Genomic DNA, 18622 nt, shown 5'->3' with positions numbered 1-18622 from the left:
TTTTTTTCGCTATCAGGTTCTTATACCTCACGAGTATTACTTGCCTCGAGGCAAATTTCTTGAGTCCTTGAGATCTCCTGTTTGGTATGTTCCTTGCTGGGACACCCACAGTATGTCCCTACCAAGTGCGGTGTGGTACTAGGACACTGGGAGCTTTTTGGATATCCCTAGGACAAGGTTTTTACTGGATACTCTTGAGTTAAAATCATGCTATTCTATGGATACAGTAGAACGACAGATACAATGCTTGAAGCACTGATATTGAGCAACTCTGCTTAGCTCACTGCTTGAGCCAAGATCTGGTTTGTGCTCATGATACTTCATACATCAGCTGAAGACAGGAGAAGGTAACTCACACAACACGACAGAAAGTTCAGAGCAATCATTAAAATGCTAATGCACTGTTTATAAATGGGTGGTTTAAACTTGTGGACTTTGTTTAGATTGTCAATCCAAGTGTATCGTTCCCACAGCACTTGCATCTGAAGTGTGCAGCGTGCTGATCTACGCTCTTTACAGGTAGTGAGAAGACATGTAGATTCTTAATAAATGGAGGCATATGATGTTAGTAAAGATGCAGTGGCTTTACAAAAAAGTAATAAAAATGAAGAAATAAAAAAGAGGAGTGCTCAATGCATAAACTTCCGCATGCTTTTTGGGCACCTGAATAGTGGCTGGCAGAAATAAAAGGGGCAGGGTGGGGTGACTGGAAAGAGGAAAAGAAGGCAGGAATTGATGGGAAATAAGATAGATATGCAAGTAAGCACACACACAAGAGGGCAAAAGAGCCACGTATAGATTCACTTCTTTCAGTGCTTTCTTGTATGCACGTGTGCAGCTGCTCTTTTTAGTCCAAACTTGTTTTCTTTCATGTTGTGTGCATTGCTGTTTATCCATGCCAAGGTGAAACTGTGATGCATCATTTGCCTTATCTCATTTTATGCAAAGTTTTCGCTTACTGCATACTCAGTAATACACATGTAAGGCTGATGCGTAGTGTTTTTCTGACTTGAAATTTGTGATTAACTGGCATCTCGGCTGCTGTCAGGTTGGCTGTCTTCCTTTTCTCCCTGTCCCATTTCATGCTGTTTAGCTCAGTGGCATAGCAGCTCACTCAAGCTTCTCTTCTTGTGTTTGCTGTCTGATTCTTGTGTGGCTTCTTGTGTGGCTAATTCCTCAGTCACAATGGCTGCCTCTGCTCTGACAGGTGTGCCTCACGGCCACACGGGCCACGTACGGTTCCTGACGGCCGTGGAGACGACGGAGCCCACGGGGAGTCGGCACTACCACCACCGGTCACTGCGGTGCTCGCGTGACAGCGGTGCCGCGTCAGCGTCGGTGGCAGCCTCGATGGCCGGCCGCAGGGCGTCACTCACGCCGGCTGCAGGCTGCCGCCTGCTTGTCATCAGTGGCGGCGACGGCTACGAGGACTTCCGCAGTGCCGGACTGAGCGAGGCCGCCGGCCGAGACGACAGCACCAACCACCTCTTGCTGTGGCAAGTGTGATGACGACGAGGTCTCGCGGATCGCGCCTGTGGGGACTCACCATAGCCTATGGGCTCACGGGAAAAGGCTGTCAGAGCACCGCAGTCAACACATGGTGCTTGGGCGTGCAGTTAATGACAACCAGAAGAATGTTAGCAATGGCTTGCTTAAAAATGTGGTAATTTGCCATCACTGACTCTGAGGCTGCTCTCTTATGCAGTGCAACTGATGTGTTTTCACCTTATTTTTGGCGTTCTGGAAGAGTTTGATCTGAATGCTGCTTAGGAAAAATGGAATTTGCCACTTAACAAAGTAGTCGGTGCTATTAGCATGACGCTACAGGATAAATGGCTTCTAAATCAAGTACCTTTTTGTTCCATTTTTTTTGTTGCCTAAATAAGTAGCTAATGTTTTCTTACATTCTAAACCTATGGTGTGGGCTGTGAGTAATGTCTCAGTGTAGGACTTATTGATATTGTCTGCTGTCTCGGTGCTCAAATGAGCATTAAAATATCAGTACACAGGAGTTTTGTTTTCGTAGAAATTGGATTGCTGCGACAAGGAGATTCAGTATTTTGTTCAGCAGCATTATGCCATAGATGCTGATCACTGAGTGGCTGATCACTGCAGTAAGTATGCATGATATGTACAATGCAGTGAAGAAGATGAAGACTTATTTACTTAGGAAAGAAATTTTACCAATGTAATATGTTTTTGATGTGTAGATAGATCAGTTTATAGCCAGCTAAGTGAAATGCGACAAAAATAAACATGGCTGTGCTGTGTGATTTGCACTGATGGCAACCCAAGATCTTGAACTGGTTGTGGTGCTCTGAGAGCCTTTTCTAGTGGTCTTAACGTTGCCTAGTGTGTGCTGCCGGCACCAGGGGGAGCATTAGGCCTTGTGAAGAGACCGGGAGCGCGCGCGGTACCTCCTCCACTGCAGTGGTATACTGGCGCTGGTGAAGCTCGGTGACTGTGCGACTGTGCCCGGTGATCAAGAAGTCTGGATGAAACTCTGGCTTTGAGGTGGCCGCCTGCAGAACCCTTCCAAAACCTCCCACACCTGACTCTCCCTTTCCTGCGTGCTGGATGACATTCTTCTTCTTCTTTTTTTTTCCATCTCTTCTGAGCCGGATGCAGCTCAGAGAGATGTGGTGTGTGGCTGGTGCTGCTCACCGCAAGACTCAGCATACTGCCGCAAGTGCCAAAGACATTGAAATGTGGTTGTGCGTCGCCAGTGCAGCATGAGACAGCTGCTGCATCACCTTACGCCATGCGGGCTGAGTGCAACGCGCATCTTCTGTAGTGCAACATCAGTTTCGGCTGCCAGCTGTGGCAGCGTTCTCGGAAAATGGCGCTGATTAGGCGCCACCGTTGATATTTTAGAAATCAGGCTGTATTCCCAGGCACCTGTGAAACAGCGTAGAGGTGCCCATTATGTTTTGTGCGCACAAATGCCTGTTGGATTGTCTTTGTTTTGTCCCCATGTTCCCGTGTCATGAACTCCGTTTTGCACCATGTCTGTGGTGAACAAGTGTATCATGTTATCTTTGCAACGGAATGGGATGAAGTTCGCTTTGTGGAGTTATCTGTCAGCAATGACTGGTTTAGCTTAGACTTTTAAATCTTCAATTAGACACAGCAGAAGACCACGTTTTGGCAACCCTCAATTCCTGCAGACTCCCTAAAGGACAGACAACGATACAGTGTAGTATAGTTCGTACTTTTTCTATGTGTAGCATTGTTGCAATTAATTATACAATGGCGCTTCATCCAATTCTGTACGTGTCAGCACAGTGCACTTTGTGGCTTTGTTTCATATCTTAGGCCCAGTGTTTCAAACCATGATACTGGTGATGAAGCCATGTGGTACTTTCAGAGGATTTTACTTGATTTGGCTGCTACACAGCAATTTCTCTCTCAGTAGGGAGCTTTTTTGTCTTAAGACAGCTGGAATATTTGTTAAAGCCAAGCTGTAGTACATTTGTGCCTGAAGGTTTCATCAGCGAGGGCAGCGACAAAGGCGACAAAACTGTAATATTAAGTCACATGAGAAGTCATATATATATATATATATACATATATTAGAAAAATCGTAGACTTCTGTGTTAATAAGTAAAAGTTTGTGTCAAATATAATTTTTTTATTAATGGCCGTCTTCCGACTTGCCTGGGGCTTTAGCCAGGGCTTGTAAACTGTTGTGCTCTGACCCCAGACAATATTGGGGTTTTAAGCTCTTTAGCCTTTCACTAGGTGAATAACAGCTGACGGCTGAGATGCATTTCTAACAGTCAGTACTGACCCTGCAACTTCGGTGGTCTGGAACACTTTTTGTAAAGCTAAGCACATTTGTAAAACTCAGCACTGGTATTCCAGATTCGCTTTGCAGGAAATGCTAAATTTCAGGTCAAGGGGCGGTACCTTCACATCTCGACTGCAAGCGTAGTCACTGTCTAATAGCAGTCAATAGTGCTCTGTTAAGCTTCAGTTCTAGTTGTGTGTCGAGCTGTGGTCATGAACAGTACTTTTAAAAGATAAAATATAGCTGACTAGATATCTCACATTTTATCACAGAGACCTCTGCTCAAGCTAAGGTAGCCTCTGAAAATAATTGCATTGCTGTGATTAGTAACAGTGTTGCCTTGTGTGATCAGCCAACCTTTTAAACAAGTGATCCAGACCAGCTTTAACAGGGGGTTTAGATTCAACAACAACGAAAGCACAAATGCAGGGCGGCCTACACTGTCCCATCAAGCACTTTCCAGGCAGCACTTGCAAAGTTGATCACACATCATACCACCATGATAATGTTGTCACATTCATTACGCATGCATCTGTGTAACACACTATTCGGTTGGCACGCCTTCCCTCAGCGACACACACACACGTGATACATTTGTTTTCAATCAGTCTGCTGGCAGGCAGGTAGCCTGCATGTATACAGTTTTATTCTCTCTCCTCGTTGCTGTTCTGTGAGAACCTGTTGTCATATATTTGCTGTTTGCTTGATGCAAAACTACCCTGTAAAAATATGTGTAACTATGGAATGTATACTCGGTTTTTGCACTGACGCAAGACACCATTTTGGCACCACTGCATGTTGTGCTATAAAAGCGTCGTATTTTTTGTTTGTACTTTCACTGCTTTACTCATCTCTGTGTAAACATTGCACTAAACAGAAGTGAATGAAAAACAAGTGGCGAAACGAATGTTCACTTGGACTGTGCCTCAAGCTGTGAGTTCTTCAACAAAAGAATTCGTCATTCCCCGTGTCAAGTAAGAGTGACATTTCTTGTGTCTTGAGTGATATCCTCCAGAGTTGCCGAGCGATCATTTTGCCCAATTCTGTGTGAGAATTCCTTTTTACATTTCATGTCTTCCCTTGCCTGCATGCTGACTACTGAACACCCATCTTGAACAATTGCTGAATAGGAATGAACAATACAGGGCAAATGCAAACAGTTAAGCTCCCTGTAGGCATGGAAATGTGATCGGAGCTTTTTGGCATGTGCCCTGAGAAGTTCAGCATCTCCAGATTTGGGAATGATGAAGCAAAAGAAGAGGAAAGACACTGGGGCCATATGCTGTGTGTAAGGGCAGAAAAAAAAAAAAATTGGTTGAAAGGAAAGGCGCAGTAACTATATCACTATCGATGCACGCTTCAACCATGCTGTGAGGAAGGAGGGAGTGAAAGAAAGTAGAGAGAGAAGGGGGCGCCTTAGTGGTGGGCTCTGGATTAGTTTCGACCACACGAGGTTCTTTAACAGCCCATATCACATAGCACACAGGTGTTTTTTGCATTTCCCCTCCGTTGAAACATGGCCACCACTGCTGGCGTTTTATACTGTGTCCTCGTCCTCAGCAGCCTTAAGCCGTAACCACTGAGCCATCGCAGCTGCGGCAGACAAAGAGAAAGCAATGAAGTAGGGGAAGGTGCGGTAACTAGCATCCTGCCAGCTGTGGCCATGACGTAATAAAGTGACATCAATTCTTTCTCTGCCCCACTGGCTGTAAATGCAGCCCCGTGCGTAATCTGTCGCTGCACAGTATCGCGTACACTGCTTAACTCGCTCATTGACTTTATCATATATGTTGCATACATCTAGAAGTTAGACTTTTCAGTTTGAACCGAAATACACTGATAAAAGTGCGCCTAGTCACTTTTCAAAATTCAGTTTTAACCGAAAAAAGTCAGTATTCTTCACATGCATGACATACTTTGCTGGCTGTTAACAAGGAGTTGCACACAACAAGGTACATAAGCTAGGAGCATGGTGAGAGGGCGTTACTGTTGCTTGAAATAAATAAACCAGTCAAGCGATGAAGGACAGAGGAGAGGTGACCCATACACTGCGACTAGAACTAACTGTTGTTAGCTCCAGTCACAGTGTGTGCCTTGTCTCTCCTCTGTTCATCGTTTGACTGGTTTATTTGTTCAAGACCATGTATCGACTGACCCAGATCACCACTCTTCTGTTAAGAAGCGCACTTATAAAGTCATGGGCAAAAGTTTTAAAAGACCCCCCTGTCATGTTCTGAAGCTTGCCGATCTGCATGGCGACGCCACATGACAAAGCCCTCCTGCTGTCAAGAGCGCCGCACTGGGCCGGTCTCGACAGCAGGATAGCTTTGTCAGCTGGCGCCATCATGCAGAGCGGTAAGGTTCAGAACATGAAGGGGGAGAGGTTTCTTATTTTTGCTTGATCTCTGTGCATATTCAGGCATTACTTTCTCTTCCTTACTATCCTCTACAGACCGGGAGACTCCACTTCTCAGCAGACATTGCCTGCTAGTGTAGTGCTGTTCACCGACGTCACCTACCTTGGGCAGTGAATTGGTCAAGCAGGTTTCTCCACTGCATGTGTAAGAATCATGCATAAGCTTCAGCAAAAAGTGTCGTGCGGTCTTCTGTAACAGTTCAGTGGCAGTTGTATCGCTGCAGACAACACAGATACCATATGATGTCCCACCGCCCCGCTCAGCACAGCGCAACAATCAAAAAAGTAAACTTCAGTTGCGTTTCTGTCTGATGGTTTCATCATTTAAAGGGAGACTGCATTGGTTTTAGAAATCAACGAGCTTAAGAGGGTCGAATGTGTGAGACTTGCACGTAAAGCACGCGAAGTCTTTTTGGGCTAGCACTTGAAATAGTGAAGTAATCGCCGATTAAAATCCGGACGCCCTTCAAGCTTCTCCGCAACGCACAACGTCAAGTGGGGAGGGGGGGGGGGGGGGGGTGCATGATGACTTCATCGAAGGTATCCGTACATTTCCTACGCACAAACGCCTGCTTTGAAGGAAAAAAACCAACGACACCGAAGGCAAACCCTGCCGAGAGTTGTTTGGCGGCGTTTAACGAGTCAGGGCAGGGTGTGGCTGACGACTGTGGTAATTTGAAATCATAGCTTACGTGACGTCACGCTAAATTTCTCTGCACTCCTCCGGTGCATTAAGGAGAAGCGCAAAATTCAATAGTCGATTACGTCATAAATGCTAGTGCAAAAACAGTTGGTATGCTTTACCTACAGCCTATATAGATTTGAATCCTTGAATATCGTGAAATTTTCGAAAAAGTGCTGCAGTTGCCCTTTAACTTCTGCTGCTTTTTAAATGGCGATATTATTTCTTTCTAGAACCACATGTAATCGTATGCACGGCCACTTTTGTGTTAATGGTATTGAACTGCTTAATTGTGCTGACAAAATGGCCAAGACTTCTGACTGCACAGGAATACCACATTATATCACCAAAAGAAAAGCCGGTAATTAATCCATAGAAAATAATAGCGCCCCCTCCCCTTCCAAAAAGAAGAAAATACGAAATTGGAGGAGTCCAACTGTTACAGATATCACTTTTTTTCTCCTGATACTTGCACTTTTCCGCCTAGCCAATGCACAACCGTCGCACTCCTGTCGTATGCAGCTGCAGCTGACGCGGAGACTATTTCGTGGGACTCGTGACAGCTCGAGCGTCGCAGCTCCCGATGCTATCGCAGCTCAAGTATAGTTCATCCCGTAAACAACGGCTTCGCACTTCTAGGGTGGCGCTGGTTTCCTTGGGCTACTAGAGCAAATGGAAAAAGTGATGTGTCGGCGTTGATGCTTCATTTTAAAAAGGTTTCGACAGCCACAAAAACTAGGTGAGCAGTTTTTTTTCGCGTCTGGTCTTCCGTCTGTGTTCGACGTTTGCGTTTATTTTAATGACTTGTTTAGTGATATAATAATAGTAATAATACTACTCCCATTATTACGAAGTCGAAGGGGCCCCGAGATTTATTCGTTATGACCGTTGCTTCGTTGTAACGGTACGCGACTTTGTTTACAACTGTCGAATGCCAATTCCTGCTACTGTGTAAATGTCAAGGACAACATATAGCCACCGTGTAATGTGCCGCCGTTGTGCGGTGTGGGAGCCCTCAATACACGTACGGAATCGCCCGCCACGTACGCGGCCACGCACGCCATACAAAAACATGCAGTATGTCTAGCCTTGCAAACGCACACCCTTCCATTCCGGCTTCCGAGCCTAAAAAATGAGTCTGAAGGATACTGTAAGACAGGGAGAGACCTGTTAATATTGAGCTCCGTTTTTCTAGGTTCTGAATCCGATACGCGCCGCTGTAAAAGGTGGCGCGTGTCGACGATTTCGTCGTTAGCACCCGTTTTGGTTGGCTTCGCTGCTCAGCTCACGAGCACGTGGGTCACAACGCTTCAGCCCTTTACAAAGTGTGTCGTGTGAAGCATGCGCGTGTTCCCTGCCGCGGCTGGTGGTCGCATTTCGATGGAGGCGAAATGCTAGAGGCCCGCCGCGGTGGCTCAGTGTAATCACTGCGCTCGTCTACCGAACCAGAGTACCGTGGTTCGAACCCGACCGCGGCGGTCTCGTTTCGATGGAGGCGGAACGCAAAAGTGCCCGTGTGCCGTGCCATGTCAGTGCTATTACCAGGTGGTTGAAATTATTCCGGAGGCCTCCACTACCCCAACAAACACAAAACCTCCTCAAAATCTCCCAAAAATGACCCATCGGGACATTTGGAATCTCCCCGGGAGGTGCTCATTTTTCCCGAACACATCTAAAAAACGTCCCCACAACTAGCAATGTCCAAAAAGTTGTGCGTCCCATGGAAAGCCCCAAAAGGTTAATGCTCGATTTCTCGGCTCTGGTTCAATAAAATTATTCCTCATTTTTCGTGCAGCCTGCAGGCATCCAAGCGCACATATGTGCCAAATTTCAGGTGCATACTTACGTTACAGGTGGTGTAATCCACCTTTCCACTCGTCTGAATGCGTGCTGGCTCGGCCGTTCTGCACTTATCCGTTTACGTGAAATGTCCTAGCATTTTGCACACAAAGGAAATATGAACTCAAAAAGTCACCCGATTTGGCTCATATAAGAGCAAATAGCAGCGCCATACAGAAGTAATTTCAGTTTACTAGGTGTGCTCTTAGCACGAATTGCATCCTGTCGTCCATGCCGGCGACCGCACCATACACCACCACAATCAAAATGCATTCATGTTTCAGTCAAAGAAAAACAATACAGACCGAATTGAAAGTCCGTGCCGAAAAACTTACGTTCAACGGCGCAAATCTGAATGAATACAAACAGCAGACGCAAACGTATGCACCATTTAATACACAGTGTACATAACACTACGGCGCCATGCATATGATGGCCACTTTTTTCTCCAGCCCTGAGAAATCTGCAATATGAAGCAAGTAAAACAGAATACAGGCTGAAAGTTGATGCACCTTAAACGAGCATTCTAAGGGCTTCAAAAGCAGATATGCACATGCAAAAGCAAACGTATGTAAAGAGCAACTTCGGTGACAAAAGAAAAGACGAGATGGGCGTACGCTGCAGACACGCAGTTTCAGGTCACGGATTTTCTTCAAGTTGAAACCCCCCTCACGCTTAGAGACTCGGAGCAAGCTTCAGCGACGTGTTATCAAAACAGAAAAAAAAATATTTCTACTAGGCGAAAATAAAAAAAAATGCGAAAAGGGCCTGCAGTATGCTTAAATAAATAAATTAAATAAATAATTAAAATAAACCAACATACCTTGACGACGTTGCCTACGGAAACCCAGGGATGAAATACAAGGCTGCAACAGCTGAAACCATAAATTAAACGCAGGCTTCTGTCCTGCGCCTTCTCACAGCACAGCGAGCGCTCAAACTACGCGTTACACCCTCGTAACGATCCTGGGAATTTTATTTTCTTGTGACTAAGTGTGGGGATAAGACTGCTTGGAGCCAGGCGGGAAGGTGAACGTGCTCAGGTACGTGCGGTGGCGCGCTGCATCCATGGTGCGGCAGACCGCGCATGCGGCACAGTCCAGCGTGGGAGTCGAGATCAAGGCACGATTAATCCAGTGGGAGAGAGTCAATATAACCACGCGAACACTGCACAAACTATACCGCTGCGGCAGGATGGCTGCGCGGTGGCGAAGTTGGTAGAGCAGGCTAATCCATGGGCACTCGCAGAAAGAGAGTGGTGGGTCTCGGAAGGTCCTTCCCGCCTCAGACCGTAGTAGACGACCACGCTGCCACCACCAACGTGCTGCAGTCGTCGGAGGCGCTGAGGAATGCAGGGTGCGTGCGAGGAGTCACCTATTACCACGAACTCCGCTGCCACGAACGCCGCCTCGAACAGCGGCATCAGTAGGGCCGTGGAGCTGCGCAAAGGACTTGCGATGCGCAGCCGCGGCATCAGTTCCAAAAGGAATGGTGTGGGCACGCCGAGGTGCGCGGGAAAACTTCCGTGAATCCGTAGCTACGAAGTCCACGACAGCCCAGTTGGCGCAGTGACGAGAGCAAGAACTGCCGCGCGCTGGGGCTTGTGCTCGAACGTCTGGGGCAGCGCGAATAAGCGTGCGCAAAATGGCGTCCGTCCAGCGAGGAAGCCGGGCGAGCGACGGGAGGCCATTACCGCACTTCTGCTAGACAGCGGGTGGTGGTGAAAACATTTATTACGAATGAGCAGGAGGTATGTTTTGATCAGCCCGTAAGGGACCGATCCTTACAAACACTAGGTGGAGGTCCCTAGTATGGGACCCCAGTGGCGGTTGCCGCCGCCCGGGCGCGCCCGACTAAGGCTTGTTGGGCCTGTAAGTCGTGGCAGCCGAGCAGGGTCGCCTCCCAGTCCTCCCGGGTTGGGTTGGGGATGGGGGGAATAGCGGGGTTGGAGGGGCAGGCCCACACCATGTGATAAGTGTCAGAAGACACTGCACTACAGTGTGGGCAGCTGCCGCTAAAGGAGGGGTCAAAATGTTTTAGCGCTGCCGGGCACAGCAATGTATTGGTGAGAAGGCGGAGAAGGAGCCGCTCATCCGCCTTCTTCAGGCCTTTACATGGGCTAGGGTAAAGGCGATGACAATTTTGATAATATGTTGTAATATCTTTGAATGTATAGACCGGATTAAAATCGGGTTCCTGATCGGACGGGGAGGAGAAAAACAGCCCGGTGAGAGAGCGCGCGGGCGGCTGCGTCTGCTGCCTCGTTTCCTGCCAACCCCTGATGAGCAGGGGCCCATATGAGGTAACGGTGTGCGGGGTCCGTATCCCGTATGCAATTTTGGTATATTCGATAGGCTAGGAAGGGAGTGCAGCCTTGTTCGACGTTCCGACAGGCCCCTCGCGAGTCGGTGATTATGTATTTTGAATTGGAATGTGAGGCCGCGAGAGCAATCGCGACCTCTTCTGCTTGTGTTGCACTGCGGGCTCTGAAAGTTAGGCCGTTAACTGTGTTGCTGTTGTGAACTACCGCGGCCGTGTACCATCCCCCGTTGTGAGGGCCGGAGGCGTCCACGTAGTATACACCTGTTTTGTTGCCATAATATCGGGCTAGCGCTTCCGCTCGTGCCAGGCGCCGACCATTATGGTCTTCATGTGACATGTTTGCTGGAAGAGGCCGCACGTGGAGGGCACGTCTCCACAGTTCCGGGATGCGAAACCTGTCTTCCATTGGAGGGGTGTGTTGGATATGGAGTCGAGCAAGAAGGCGGCGACCCGACTCCGTTAGCGACAAGCGCGTGTACTGGTTTGTAAGGTGCGCCTCCCGAAGTTCCCGGAAAGTATTCACCACCACAAGAGCCATAAGCCGGCTGTTTGAAGTAGTGATGGGGAGGTCAAGGGCACGTTTAACAATTTTGCGAAGGATGACCTCAAGGGCGTCCTCCTCTTGTTTCCGTAGGTGGAGATAAGGAGTCGAATAGAGAATTCGACTAGTTACGAAGGCGTTTGCCAGCCGCAAGGCATCCTTACTTCGTAACCCTCCGCGTTTGTTGGAAACCCGGCGGACCATGCGGCCCACCTGGTCCCCCACCTTACGGAGTTTGGCCAATGTAGTGTCTGGCCGCCTGTGTTTGTGGATGTAGAGTCCGAGTACCCGTATCTCATCACTTTCGCGTATGGGACCACTCTCAAGAGAGAGAGATATTTTAGTTGTGCACTTCTGTGAGGGGCGGAGGTGCACAAATTCCGATTTTTGAGGGGAACATTGAAGACCGCAGCGGCGGGCGTAGCGGTCTACTATCGTCGCCGCTGTTTGCAGGCTGGTTTCAATGTCTCCTGTGCTGCCCTGCGTGGCCTACAGAGTGATGTCATCGGCGTACAGGGCGTGCTGCACGCCGGCGACACCACTCAGCTGGGCCGGCAGGTGCATCATGGCCAGATTGAAGAGCAGCGGGGAAAGTACCGCGCCTTGAGGGGTTCCCCGCGTGCCGAGTAGGTAAGGACCATGGTCTCTATCTTGAATTCGAATGTAGGATTGACGATCTATTAAAAATTGGCTTATGTATTGTAATGTATTGAGGCCACAGTCGGTGCGACTTAGGTTAGTGAGTATGATCTCATGTGTTACATTGTCAAATGCCCCTTTAAGATCTGTTGTGTCCCCTTATTGCTTTTGTGTGTGTGCGCCCTCGCATCCTCCTCCTAACGACCACTCGCATCCCCCTCCTAACGACCACTTGCCCCTCGTCGCACGCTGTCGCCAGATGCCCCCCCATGGTGCGCCCCCGCATCCTCCTCCTGTTTTGGGAAGCCACTCCCTCCCGTGGACGCTTCTCCGCTCCCTCCTTTCTTCGGGCGGCCAGTTCGGCTCCTGCCTCGGTCGACGCTGGTCGCACCCTCATCGGCTTTAAATAAACGAAGTCTTAAAGTACCGTGTGCGTCTTTCGCTGCATTCAACACAGCGACCGGACACGACAGTGGCGACGAGAAAGTGGATTCGACCCGCGCTACGCAACGCTATTGACAAGCCATGGCTACGCGAGGGTTTCCCAATCAGATACCAGAGTTCAACGGCTCATCGTGGTCATCGTGGGTTGGACGCCTTCAGTTCTACTTTGAAGCTAACAACATCACAGACCCAGCCTTGAAGAGGGCCAACCTGCTGACGCTGTGCGGGGAGCAGACCTACGATACTGTCTGCGCCCTTATTCAGCCAAGCACACCAGCGGCAGTGTCTTACGACGACATCGTAAAAGCGCTGCAAAAGCACTACGACCCAAGGCCATCCGAGGTCTACAGCCGGGCTCGCTTCCAACGACGAGATCAACTGGGAGGAGAAACTGTGAGCGCCTACGTAGCCGCGCTCAAGAAGCTTGCCGACTGCAATTTTGGAACGCTGTCGACAACAGCTACCGGGCAGGAGGGAGACGCAGCTTCTTCTGCTAACACCACCATGCTTCCCTTGGACGTGATGTTACGCGACAGATTTGTGTGCGGACTGAGTGACGAGTCACTGCAGCAGCGCCTGTTCGCTGAGAAGGACCTCACATTCAGCAAAGCTTACGACATCGCCGTTCGAGCGGAGAGCGCCGGTCACCAGCAGAGAGGGATTCGCCGGAACACCGAGCCGGTACACCAGACAAGCAACCAGGTGCGCAAGCCTTCTGTTGTTGTAAAATCGGTCAAAAAGGCACAACGCTGCTGGCGGTGTGACGACCAACACAACCCCCAGGGATGTCGATTCCAGTCAGCCACGTGTAATTTTTGCCACAAGCGAGGGCATATCGAAAGAGCATGCATTACGAAACGGAGACTTGCCAAGATAAAGTCACCTTCCCAGCCTAATCACAGCGTCAACGCCTCAGAGAATACGCCGCTATCTGATCTCCATGGAACAACATCAGCAACACCATCTGTGTTGTACGACCTGAACACCATGAATCTCGGCACGCGACCGAAGATTTTTACAGAAGTAAGCGTACATCACCAGCTGATTAAGTTCGAGGTGGACTCCGGCGCAGCCTGTACTCTGATCAGTGAGGACACGTTCCGAACTTCATGGCCATCTGACGCACCCGCCCTGCAACAAGACGACACGCACCTGCGAACGTGGTCAGGACAGAATCTGCCACTATTGGGCTCTGCCAACGTGCAGGTTAACTACAACGGCCAGACCCATACGCTACCTCTGCTTGTTGTGAAGGGCACAGGATCAAGCCTTCTAGGGAGAAACTGGTTTTCTCCACTAGGCGTGATGATATGCGGCATACACCAGACGCCGAGCCAGAACATGGTTGAGCAACTGCAAGAGAAATACGAAAGAGTATTCTCGGAAGAGATTCCAGGAAACGAAGGGCCCCCGGTCACACTGGAGTTGTTGGACAACGCGCAACCCAAATTTCTGAAGGCCAGGCCGGTGCCGTTTGCTCTCCGAGATTCAGTTGAAAAAGAGTTGGACAAACTGGAGCAGCAAGGTGTCATCGAGCCGACGCAGCATTCAGAATGGGCCACACCACTTGTCGTAGTTCGCAAGAAGAACGGAACCATACGCCTCTGCGGAGACTACCGGAGCACCGTCAATCTTGCGACTAAAGCGTCCTCTTACCCGCTACCGACACCTGAAGAAGTATTCAGTGTACTACGTGGCGCAAGAGTCTTCAGCACATTGGACCTCACCCAGGCGTATCAGCAGCTGAAGGTGAGCGAGTCAACTGCTGAATTATTGGCAATTAACACACTGAAAGGCTTGTACAAAGTCAAGCGACTGCCTTTTGGCGTAGCTGCAGCCCCGGCCATATTTCAAAAATTCATGGAGACAGTGCTTCAGGGCATCCCAGGAGTTTGTGTCTACCTTGACGATGTCATCATCAGTGGCACTTCCACTGAAGAGCATGCAGTGCGCCTAGAGCTCGTTCTCGAAAGGCTAGCAAACGCTAATTTGTGCATAAGCAAATCGAAGTGCTGTTTTGCGGTGCCAGAGGTGCAATTTCTGGGACACCGAATTGATGCGGAAGGCATTCACCCTACCGAGGACAAAGTGCGAGCGATCACAGAAGCACGAGCTCCAACAAACAAGCAGGAGCTACAGGCTTTTCTCGGACTCTTGACGTTCTACGACCGGTTCTTGGAACAAAGAGCTACCGTGGCCAATGACTTATACCAACTCCTTCGGAAAGATGTGACATGGACATGGTCGCCACGCCATCAGCAGTCATTCGATGCCCTGAAAGACCTGATTCGAAGATGTACAGTCCTCCGCCACTACGACGAAAGGAAGCCTCTGCTTTTGGCTTGCGACGCATCACCGTACGGAGTCGGCGCGGTTCTATCGCAAACTGACGAGCAAGGAAGGGAAGCTCCCATCGCCTTCGCCTCACGTACGTTGTCGCAAGCAGAACGCAACTACGCGCAACTTGACAAAGAAGGGCTAGCCATCGTCTACGCGGCGACACATTTTCACCAGTACATTGCCGGCCGGAAGGTGACCTTTATAACCGATCACCGACCGCTATTGGGCATTCTGGGACCACAAAGGCCTATGCCACCAACTTTGTCTCCGCGAATGACACGTTGGTGCATCAAACTCTCAGCGTACGACTACGCTCTGGTCTACCGCAATGGGAGTAAACATCAAAACGCCGATGCGCTAAGCCGTCTGCCACTAGACGCAACTGTTGACGAACCATTTCCACCAGGAGACGTTCTGATGTTCGAAGCACTGCCAGAACCTCCGCTTACAGCAGGCACAGTTGCAGCATCTACGCAGAAGTGCGCAGCTCTCCGGCTAGTTTACACAGCTGTTCAACAAGGCAACGTGCATAAACTCAAAGGGGACAACTTCGACGCTTACCGCAGGCGAGCTACAGAGTTGAGCACCCATCGCGGCTGCATCATATTTGGGTCCCGAGTTGTGATGCCGAGAGAACTACGCGCACAAGCTATGTCTCTCATCCACGCCGGACATCGGGGCATCGTTGCAATGAAAAAGTGTGCCAGAAGCTACATGTGGTGGCCTGGCATTGACAACGACATCGAAACAGTGGTGCGAGAATGCAAGCCTTGCCAGAGCAGCCGGAGCGCCCCGCCGAAAGCTCCTGTCCCAGAATGGGAAAAGCCAGACACACCATGGCACACACTGCACATTGATTTTGCAGGACCAATTGAGGGCTGCACTTTCCTTGTGGTCGTAGATGCCTACACAAAGTGGCTTGAGATAAGGCAAATGGGACAGACGACTTCGGCAGCAGTCATTGACAACCTCCGATCACTATTTACAACGTTCGGCCTGCCGCGCAAGGTAGTGTCGGACAACGGAACACCGTTTGTGTCTGCGGAGATCCTCAAGTTTTATCGCGACAACGGGATCTCATCAGTTACATCGGCCCCCTACCACCCAGCGACAAACGGACAAGCCGAGCGCTACGTAGCCGAGCTAAAACGCGCCCTTGAAAGAGATCAGACAGGCTCGCTGCAGCGCCGCCTTGCGCGCTTTCTCTTCAAGCAGCACACGACGGTTCAGAGCACAACAGGCGAGACCCCCTCGAAAATGATGTTCGAGCGTGAAATGCGAACCCAGCTCACAGCCATCCTCCCCGAGCCAAAGGCAGAGACGTTCCGGGAAGAAAAAGCAATTCCGCGCTGCGGCACGCTTAATGAGGGGCAGCGCGTCCTCGCCCGACAGTTTCTGAAAAAGCCACGCTGGGAGGAAGCTACAATTGTCAGACGCATAGGCCTGCGCTCTTGGCTCGTCAACATACATGGCACAGTAGCACGCCGACATCTCAACCAGCTGCGTAGATTTACGACGCCGTCTGAGAGCTGTCCGCCAGCGGAGAGAGCACGTGCACCATCTTCCCACATAGCCTGGCACCTCTTCCCGGAAGAAGAGACTTCGCCCAGGACAGACCTAGGAGACACAGCGAACAACAGCCAGCCTACAAGTGTTTCTCCCCCGAGCGCACAAAGCCAGCGCGCCTCCACGCGTGAGCGCCGACCCCCTGCACGATACCAGGCAACTTTCTAAGGGGGAAGGAAGTGTTGTGTCCCCTTATTGCTTTTGTGTGTGTGCGCCCTCGCATCCTCCTCCTAACGACCACTCGCATCCTCCTCCTAACGACCACTCGCATCCCCCTCCTAACGACCACTTGCCCCTCGTCGCACGCTGTCGCCAGATGCCCCCCCATGGTGCGCCCCCGCATCCTCCTCCTGTTTTGGGAAGCCACTCCCTCCCGTGGACGCTTCTCCGCTCCCTCCTTTCTTCGGGCGGCCAGTTCGGCTCCTGCCTCGGTCGACGCTGGTCGCACCCTCATCGGCTTTAAATAAACGAAGTCTTAAAGTACCGTGTGCGTCTTTCGCTGCATTCAACACAGCGACCGGACACGACAAGATCCAAGGCGAGTACTACCCGGTCATTATGGGGGCATTCGAGGGGGTCAAGGACTTCCCGATTGAGTTGCAGGAGGACATCCTGTGCGGATCTGTGTGGGCGGAATCCGAACATGGTGCTCGCAAAGACTTGTTTGTTTTCAAGATATGTAGATAACCGATCCCGCACCATCGTCTCCATTAGTTTGCCCACACATGAGGTGAGAGAGATGGGGCGGAGGTTATCTGTGTCAATTGGTTTGCCAGCTTTAGGAATAAAAGTGACCAAAGCCGTTTTCCATTCGATTGGCAGGGGGATGTCCCCGCGCCAAATCGCATTGACGTATTCCAGGAGGGACTGGTATGCCAAGTCGGGCAGGTTCGTCAAAAGCTTGACGGTGACCTTATCCCGTCCTGGCGCAGTGCCCCGTTTCATTTTGGCGAGAGCCGCCCGCAGATCATGGAGCTGGAAAGGTTGATCCAGCTCCGTGTTCTCTCTGCCTGCATAAGAGTACGCAGATCCACGGGGGTCTTGGGCTGTACACAGATACTGGTCCCGAAGTTTCTGTGCCAGTTGAGTCGTGTTGCCAGAAAAAGCGTGCAGGGCTCGGTGCAAATGTTTTTGTGTTTCGGTTCGTGTTTGTGTTGGCTCGATTAGGGCTCGAAAGAGACGCCACGTGTTTCGGCTGGACATTTGTCGCGCGGCCATGTTGCATCTATCTACCCAGTTGGAGTCGGCGAGTTGGGCCGCGTACTCTGCCGCTTTCTGGGTAAGCTCGGCAATTCGGGCTTTAAGCTTTCTATTGTGTTTCTGGCGTCGCCAACGGCGGACGAGGCTGCGACGGGCTTCCCAGAGGTGTAGAAGGTGGTTATCCACGTCCGTGACCGCCTCTGAGAGCTGGATGTGTGTTTCATGCGAGGAAAGGTGTGCCAGCAGCTGTTGGGACCATGCTGTGTAGCCTTGCGCGGAAATGGGTGTATTATCAAGTGAGTTAAAATTTTGCCTGAATTTCGTCTAATCTGGGATATGGGCTTGTGTTCTGGGACGCTTGAGGGGGCGTGTGCGTAGTGTAGTGTTAATGATGCAGTGGTCGCTACCGAGGGTCTCCTCGGTGTTGAGCCAGTCTGCGTGTCGTATGTTGCGAGTGAAGGTTAAGTCCGGACACGTATCCCGTGTCACGGAATTTCCTAGCCGGGTTGGGTGGACAGTGTCCGTGTGGAGGGTGAGGCCCAACGTGGACGCAAGCTCCGCCAGCTTACGCCCGCTCGACTCCTCCTTGCGATACCCCCACTGCTGACTGGGAGCGTTAAAGTCGCCCACAATCAGCAGGGGATCGCGGCCCGCTACTCTTAGCGCGCGGCTAAAGAGGTCCGCAAAAAGTCACTCGCTTTAGTTTGGGACAGCAGTACACGTTGAGTATATGCAACGGTGGGTCCCTGCGGCGGACTGGTAGGAGGGTCACCATTACATAAGAGTACTCTAGTTGGAGGTCGAGATCCACTAGGTTGGCTGTGTAGTCTTTGTGAACGAGAA

At 50.4% G+C, this 18622-nt stretch overlaps 1 protein-coding gene across 3 annotated transcripts in view; it reads left to right on the top strand.

Annotated features, from left to right (window-relative positions):
* LOC149372453 (rho guanine nucleotide exchange factor 17) overlaps positions 1-4764 on the top strand; it is a 144049-nt gene extending 139285 nt beyond the window's left edge. For all 3 annotated transcript variants that reach the window (XM_089566940.1, XM_089566939.1, XM_089566938.1), the window contains exon 24: positions 1208-4764. In XM_089566940.1, the coding sequence (XP_089423066.1) occupies positions 1208-1506 (299 nt within the window). In that variant the 3' untranslated portion in view covers positions 1507-4764. The remainder of the gene's footprint in view (positions 1-1207) is intronic.
* Positions 4765-18622: the final 13858 nt, after the last annotated feature.

This window comes from Amblyomma mixtum, chromosome 1, assembly GCF_055824585.1.
Source record: "Amblyomma mixtum isolate Tamu chromosome 1, ASM5582458v1, whole genome shotgun sequence".
Lineage (NCBI taxonomy): Eukaryota > Metazoa > Arthropoda > Arachnida > Ixodida > Ixodidae > Amblyomma > Amblyomma mixtum.
Note: the sequence above shows the minus strand (reverse complement) of the source record. Positions and strands in the feature narration are given on the sequence as shown.